Below are 8,705 nucleotides of genomic sequence, written 5' to 3'. Positions count from 1 at the left end.
GATATAAAATGTTCTTCATGATTTCCCTCAGTTTATGGAAGCAAGCACTGCAAAAAAAATAAAAAATAGTGAAGCAAGAGTGCTATTTTCCTGCTAACGGTAATATTTCTGACTGACAGCAGAGGTGCTTTCCCCCTAGTCCTGGCCTCTTGAGACCATCCTGATCTCGCGAGCTCACTTTCAGTTTGCCTGCGCAGATCAGTCTGGCCTTCCCCCCGATCTCCAACCTTTATTCTCAGAATGACATATTGACCGGGCCAAGCAGGTTCTGTGTTCTGTCTGCTGTTCTGCTCCCCGGTAGAACATAACCCCTGACTGTCTCCCGAGCGGTTAACGTTGGTAGAATAAACACAGCCATAAGTGCAGTTATTGCAGAAATAGACTCAATAATAACAAGAACAAGAGTATGCACAGAGTTTCTTGGGGGAAAATATGTTTACGTTAGTTTTGTTAGGCTGATTTGGCTGAAGGAGTTAGTCTGTCAAGGCAAGTAGGCCCGTCCGCCAATAATGGTTCTAGATAGGGGGGAGGCCAGACTGAGCAGTGGAGAGAAACAGAATATGAGCTCGCTAGATCAGGATGGTCTCACGAGGCGACCATAGTTCAGGTGTAGCAGGTTGTTGTTGCTCATTCTGCGCTCACGCGGGCGAGAACAGACGATGCGACACCACGCCACCGGCCGCACGGGGCTCCCTGCCCTTTGACAGTTGCCATGGGGAAGGAGTCACGACATTACCACATGTCTGGTGCCTCTGGCTGTTGACATTAAGGTCTCTGCTATTGCACATTAGTATGTAGACCGGTCCCTCTTTATATATTAAGTATGTCTTATAAAGCCTTCGTAGACCCGTCATGAGGCTTAAAGACAATACTATGTCACACTATGAACATCTATAATCTCACCATATAAACTTAAGAAGAGTTCATGAGGCTTCACCTAAGCTTTCATGATACAATCTTAAAGTGTGACCGTTTGCCTCTTAGGACAACAGTTCAGCCATCAGTAAGTCTAATGCCGGGATCAGGATCACACTATAGGATTTTTGTGCCGATTTATCCCCGATTCAGCCCTCCCGACAATCGGAGGAGAAATCTGGTCTGGAACGTTCCCAGCTAGAAATCCTTTGTTCTAAAATTTTTCTAAGAATGTGAAAACATTAGCAGAATGTGTTGGGAATGTTCTCCAATGTCGTGAGAACATTCCCTGCTAGCTGGGATTGGTCGGTATGGATGTTGGGCCCAGATGATCTTGTAATGTGAGGGGTTTACAGATCCAATCTTAAACCTCCCGATCGGCTTGCAGACCCATCGGGGCGGCCCCGATAATATCAAACACGTTTGATATTTAAGATTATTACATCACTACTTTACCAGCAAGACGGCGAGACCAGTGGTTCGTTGCTCCCGCGGGCACGATAAGATCCTGTGGTGTGTGATTATTTTCAAATCTTGTCGCGTGTGCATGTTTATGATTCACGAGAAGAACATCTTTTAAGGTTCTCCTCATATGCGTGATGGAACCCCATTTACAAATCGGTCGGGATGTTAAATATCCAGAGTGATCGCGGCGTTAGCTTCTGAGCTGAAGCTGCTGGTTGTGTTGTATGGGTGTGAGCCGGCGTGCAGACGTGGGTTCTAGGCTAACGGCCCGTGTTCCTCTCTCCCCTCTCCCCCCTCCAGGAAGTAAAAGCAGCGAGTCCAACCCCAGCGCGGGGAAAGGCCGGCGCTCCTCCCCTCAAGAGAACAAGGCCCACAGGTCCACGTGCAGCGAATCGGAGCCGGCCGCGCGGGGCGCAAGACGCGCCGACCGGTCCGCCAGCCAGCTGAGTCACCACAGCCACGCCCCCTCCAGTCACAGCCACGCCCTCTCCAGTCACAGCCACGCCCTCTCCAGTCACAGCCACGCCCGCTCGGGCTTCAGCCATGCCCCGTCCCACAGGAGCCACTGTCACTCGCAGAAGGGCCACACCCCCTTCTCGTACAGCCACGCCTCCTTCGCCCAGCCCGGGCCGCCGGGCTCCTGTGGTCAGAGCGAGCGGAGCCACGCCTCCTCCTACGGGCCCCCGGGCCTGCCCCCTCCCTACTGCCTGGCTCGCCTGGCCCCCAAGATCCCCGCTGGCAGCAGCACCCCCCCGGGGGCGCCCCCGGGGCGGGAGCTGGCGGCCATGCCCCCCGAGCTCACCGCCAGCAGGCAGTCCTTCCAGCACGCCATGGGCAACCCCTGCGAGTTCTTTGTTGACATCATGTGACAGATAGGACAGTGCTTTGAAAACTCGCTGAGCACAAACAATCCCCCCCACCCCCCTGGTCATCCCTAGCCCTGCCCTAGCCCTGCCCCAGCCCTGCCCTAGCCGTGCCGTAGCCCTGCCCTAGCCCTGCTCTAGTCCTGCTCTCGCCCTGCCCTAGTCCTGCCCTAGTCCTGCCCTAGCCCTACTCTAGCCCTGCCCTAGCCCTGCCCTAGCCCTGCCCTAGCCCTGCTCTAGCCCTACTCTAGCCCTGCTCTAATCCTGCCCTAGCCCTGCCCTAGCCCTGCTCTAATCCTGCTCTAATCCTGCCCCAGCCCTCCACGTCTTCTCTCCTTCTCTCCCTCAGCCCTTTGCTACTGACCATCCCTTCGTTCAGAATGTACCAGACCTCCACCCTCTGCTAGCACACTGCTCCCTCTGATGTTCAAACACAGGCGGGTGAACAAGAGCACAACAGGAAGGAGTCCTCACACACACACACACACACACGCGCGCGTGGGTCCTCTCTCCGTGTCTGTGGAGTAACCCCAGCTCTTTTCGTATTGACGTGACAGTTAGTGTACAGTTCGTTAAAAGTTAAGTGGTATTCAATGTGGTGATTCAGAAGAGCTGCCTCACAGACAGTGCCGGGAGTGTGTGTACTGTACTGTTCTGTACCCGGGACATCTCCTGTTGGACCGGACCTAGCTAGCTGGGTCTGGATCTCAATCCTCCAGACCCAGACCCACAGCTCTGGATCAGGACTGAGCAGTCTGGACCTTCTCCTCCACATCCTCTGCTACAATTTGGCACATTAGACCAAAGGCCCTGCCCTAACTGACTGTCATGCTTTGCTTATCTAGTACGCCAGGTGAACCTGCGATACTCTAATTCAGTATCCGTGCCAACGTGGCCCATCTGCATGACTGTCTCAACTGCTTTAAAGGAGAGAACCCTTATTCACTACTTCGAGTATTTGGAAATTTGGGGGTTCACCTTGTTGCCAACGGTCTAAAGGAAGAATCCATACACTGGAGAAATGTTTTTGTGATGTTATTTATGTGATCATGTTGCATTGATTGGTGTCATACCTTGTCTATCTCTCTCTCTGGATGACTAGTAGACAATCAGACGTCTCCCTGGTGACCCAGTGGCCAGAGCGTGACCACTGTCCTCGCTGTGCTTTGTCCAGTGTATCATTATCGCAGTCGATTGAACTCTGACCTCCACAACAGTTGCATGTTGTGAACCCAATTTGATAGCCCTGTTAGCACGTAAACTTGCCAACAGGATTGCAAACAGTGGTCGTCTACCATGTCTCGATTAACAGGCCGTATCTTAACGAGTGGAATATTTGGGACAACCAGGTAGCTTGTAATGTTGTGATTCCCCCTGTGGACATGGCTGGCTTGAGATGGAGACCAGAGCGATGGGGTTTGTCCTCTGACTGGTGGTGTCATCCTTACATGACACTATCTGCGGTTAGACCTGGATACTGGTTTGTCCTGTACAGTATTGTTCTGTGATCAAGTGACTTTAGAGAGTAACTTCAAGGCGAAAACCCAGCCCTTGTATCTGAAATTTGTATGATGAAATTTTAATTGTTGCAGTTCTGTGTAGTCTATTTGAGACCCAGAACTGGTTGAGAATGTGTTGTACCAGCCCTCTCCACCAGAGGGAGACAGCACACTCACTATCAGCACTTTCTCAACGTCTCTGTCCGGCCCTTTACTATGAAACACTGTTTGCAATCAAAGCTTTCTCCTTCATTTTGTTTCTTTACAAAAAGAGGAATAAATTGTACATAGAAATTTATTATATATATATAAGAATAAAAAAATATATATGTACAAAGATTCCGTCTACACGTTTTTCAAATTTGGCTGTTGGGTTAATGTCCATTTGTGTTCAAATTTGTGTTGTCATACCTGATTATTTCTGAGGTTATGATCAAGTTCTCTTCCTTTATGGTAAGTGTAGCTCTAGTCTAGTCTGAGTGGAACTTTGTGGCCCCAATCCTACCGTACTTTCCCTATGGGTTCGGCCTGAGCCTCGGTTATAATAGAGAATAAGTAGAATAGAATAAACCTCCACTCTCTGCTGCACAGTACTCATCCACAGGGGTGGATGAGTGCTGGGGAACTCAACCTGCCTCTTGACAGGCTCTGCCCCTTCCCAGTTTGGGGCCGTGCTACTGAGGTCTGAGCTCCAGATGGCAGAGGAGAAGGAAGAAGCACTTTGACAGGTCCAATGAGCCAGCGCACCAGACATGTCCGTCTCAGTTTGGGTCCAGTCCGCAGGCCCCACCCTGACAAGATGGCCTCATTCTGGTCCTCCTCTCCTCCAGGTCAGTTGGGCTCACCCACCTTCCTCCTTGCCCACAGCATTCTGTGGCACGTCTGTGATTTCCTGCCACGTCTGAGAGCACAGAATTTCACTGTCATTCAGAGAAAAATCATAAGCTTGCAAACATCTAACCTTGCATCCAATAGTGTAGTAAAACACCACTAAAGTAAAAACTGCTACAGTATAGCCACTTCTTTAAACAACACTAAAGTAAAAACTGCTACAGTATACCCACTTATTTATCTATGGACCCACAATACTGCATATCTGCTTCTTTAAACACCACTAATGTAAAACCTGTAACATTTCTGCTTCAGTATACCCACTTCTTTTAGTCACAGTATACCCTCTTCTTTAGTAAGAGTATACCCACTTCTTTAGTCAGAGTATACCCACCTCTTTAGTTACCATTAAACCCCTGCCTACATCCGAGGAGAAACTCAATACTTTCAAAATAAAGGGATGCTTTTCGTTTCAGTTCTCCCCCTGTTAATCATCTTGAGGCATTTCCCTCTGTGGCTTCCTCTTTGAATGTTACAGCTCATTCACCCCACAAGTCTTGAGCTCTTGATTGGTTCATACGATACCGCCTCACCCCGCCCATACCGCTGTATAAGAGTGTGTAGCAGTCTAGGGGTTAGAACTATGGAAATATGACTATATGACTAGGTATAATTTATGATTATACCACGGTTATCACAAATATGAAGGAATATGTATTAAATACATTAAATTATCTCGTATGGGGCACCACCCTGTTCTGTACAGGGAAACAGATAACCTTATCAATAGTCTAGTTTATCAATCTCAGTCTGACAGAGGTCTTGACTCAAGCAAGTGACCTAGAGACCAGTTGATGACGCTACAACAGTGTGATCAAAGAGTATGACATTTATTGAAGTATACTAATCAATTATCAAGGTAATATGAAAACACACAATGCAATAATAGATGGAAACACAAATGCAGCAGTATGGAAACACAGCAGAAAGGAAATTAATGATATCATAAGATTGCAGCTTGTCCTAATTCTCTAAGATCAAACAGCATAACCCCACAGACCACATCAAACGAGAGCATCTGGGCATATGAACTTACGGATGTGTGGCACGCATGGAGGTATAATATAAACTGGAGACGGCATTGAAAATGGCTGCCTATTCATTTCAATGAAAGTTGCTCACCGGCGCATGAAGCCATTTGATGTAGTGGCCAAAGCTCGGTATTGCAAGTCACGTGACGGCATGCGGCCCAAGACCCTTATTTCCCATGGTTTGTGGATTATGATAGATAGGGCTAGAAAAGGAAAAAAAAAAATTCTGGGTATCATTCAGCATCAGAGACCAATCTAATCAATATAAACTTTTAATTCAATTGGGTTTTTTTGTTTTTGAAGCCACCAATACCTGTATCGAGCCCATTTGAAACATGTGCTGTGAACGAGCCTCGGGGACGCTGGGCGCGCGTTCATGAGTCCTGCGAGCTCGGCGGAAAACACTTCACCATAGGAAGACCCGCCCTACTCTGCCTCTGATTGGATAGGAAGTCATATGTAATGACGTCGGCTAACATTTGCTATGCTTTTAGCAATGAAGCTGCTATGATCATGCTAATCATAGATATGAACGTATGTCTATGATGCAAATGATCATGACGTGGTTACTTTAGGACATCATTGGAAAAGATCTAGCGGGTAAGTGGGTCAATGTTGAATAACTTAGCTAACATTATCTAATGTTACATGTCTTTATATTAACGTCAACTATATTGATAGGCTAGGTAGCTATGCTAACGGTAGCTAATGCTAACGGCTTAGGGTTAACTTTAGTTAACGTTAGTTAATGCTACCGTTACGTTCGGAGGTTTCAGATGTATTTCAATTTTAACATAATGTTGAGCATGCTCAATGTGACATTGTTCATACATTGATTAAGTCTGTAATCTTGTCTGTTGTTATTTAGCTATAGTGGGCTGATGCTTGCTGCTGCTACTATAGGCTAGCATTTGCCACATTATACATCAAATTAATCAAGCATGGTTATTGTTATTACCTGAAGGCATTATTACCATTGCAAGTAAGCATGCCATGTATATGCCTGAAAATCTAATTAATATTGTGATTCTTCCCCATCATAGCTCATTGTACACTGATATAATCATTCTCCTTGCTTTTGCTAATACTCATCTCTTTGATCAAACTTTGTGCTAGGAAAGAAATCTGGGTGTGATTCGGCGCTAGTGCTCATCCAGGCTGTTGTCATCTCCCGCCTGGACTCCTGCAACTCCCTACTTGCTGCCATCCTGCAGCGTTGGCCATCAGACTCCTGGAGAAAGCTGCTGCTGACCTGGTGTTCAACAGCCCCATGCTCTTCCACACAACTTCCCTACTCCGTTCTCAGCACTGGCTCCCTGCGCTGTCCCATCCAGTTTAGGACTGTGGTGCAAGCCTACAGGGCAAATGAACAGCTCCCTCCTACCTCCAGGCTGTGGTCAAGCTCTGCTGCCTTGAGGTGATTGGTTCCCCAGTTGCTCCAAGCCCCCCTACGGCAGATTGGCGTGGTCATGGCTTTTTTCTGTCCTGGCCTCACAGTGGTGGAATGAACTGTGCACTGATGTTAGAACAGAGCCAATAATACACACTGTTCATAGTGAGCCTAGTTATTATTGATTAACTTGGACTGTTTCCTCTCTCCTTGTCAGTCATTAAAATATGTTCAGTGTTTCACAATACTTTAAAAAAAAATGTTTTGTCTCACACCATTTCTGAAACAATCATCGGTGTCAGTATACATTTCCCTCCAATGTTATTTCTTGCCCATATTTAACCATTTAACTACCAGACTGTTCATGAATCGATTCATGAATCCCCAAATCGATCTTTTATGTAATGAATGAATGAATAAATGAAGGAATGAATAGTTCATTCATTCATTCATTCATTCAATGATTCATTCATTCATTCATTTTTGGAAATCAGTATCGATACCCAGCTGTAGTATTGATGTGTTGCATAACTTGGCAGTCATGTAATTAAGGTTACAGCTCAAAAAAACACTAGTTTTTAGTAACACTAACCGAATCGATATCGAATCGAATCGAATTTAATCGTGATAATCGATTCTGAACCTTGTGAATCGTAATCGAATCGATTCTTGAAATTCAAATCGATACCCAGCCCTATTTATGTCTACATTTACGATGAGGACTTTGATATTAGAAATGTCTGACGTTTTGTGTGTGTGTTTGTGTCTGTGTGTCTGTGTGTGTGTGTGTGTGTGTGTGTGTGTGTGTGTGTGTGTGTTTGTTTGTTGTTCTCCGGATTCAAAGACCTTGTCAGAGGCGGAGAGAGAGAACTTGTTTAGGAAGCTGGATGAGGCTAAAAGCTTTGTTGGTTGGGCTCTACAGATCCTCTCACCCAACACTATATCCAACAGCATGCTCCAGAGGTACACTCACTCACACACACACACACACGCAGACACACACACTCTCTCTCTCACTTTCGCTCTCTCTCTCACACACACACACACATACACACACACACACACACATACTCTCTCTCTCTCTCAAATCAAATCAAATAAGCTTTATTGGCATGAATGGTAATAAACCGTTGTTGCCAAAGCAGAATAATAATATACAATTATGTACATATACATACATATGACATACACATATACACATTCATTACATAAAATATGTTACATTTGTCAATGCAATCCAATGGAGTATTAACCGGAGAGATATGATATATACATTAAAATAATAAAATAAAACTAAATTAAACTAAATTAAATTAAAATAAGACGTAAGAAATATATATATATATATATATATATATATATATATATATATATATATATATATATATACATACACATACACACATACATACACACATAAATACATACATACATATATATATATACATATATATACACATATACATACACACATACATGCATATAAACATTATAGATACAAAATAATATAATCAGATTACATGTATTCAGTACATTAGCCATAAAGTCCAAACATGACCTCTTTAATCACACCCACATGTTGGATTTACAGTTTTAATACTGTTCTGAGCCCGTTGGAGCCCCGGTTCCTGTTCATTCACACTGGTATGCT

The 8,705-nt window shown here is 45.3% G+C and overlaps 1 protein-coding gene across 2 annotated transcripts in view; it reads left to right on the top strand.

Moving 5' to 3' along the window:
* The window catches only part of LOC311307632 (segment polarity protein dishevelled homolog DVL-1-like), a 40,497-nt gene extending 36,517 nt beyond the window's left edge, over positions 1-3,980 (top strand). The window contains exon 15 of one of the 2 annotated variants that reach the window (XM_084436463.1): positions 1,681-3,980. In XM_084436463.1, the coding sequence (XP_084292589.1) occupies positions 1,681-2,249 (569 nt within the window). In that variant the 3' untranslated portion in view covers positions 2,250-3,980. The remainder of the gene's footprint in view (positions 1-1,680) is intronic. The other variant, XM_084436464.1, reaches the window with a different exon arrangement.
* The last annotated feature ends 4,725 nt before the right edge of the window (positions 3,981-8,705 follow it).

Source organism: Borostomias antarcticus (genome assembly GCF_949987555.1).
Source record: "Borostomias antarcticus genome assembly, chromosome: 3".
Classification (NCBI taxonomy): domain Eukaryota; kingdom Metazoa; phylum Chordata; class Actinopteri; order Stomiiformes; family Stomiidae; genus Borostomias; species Borostomias antarcticus.
Note: the sequence above shows the minus strand (reverse complement) of the source record. Positions and strands in the feature narration are given on the sequence as shown.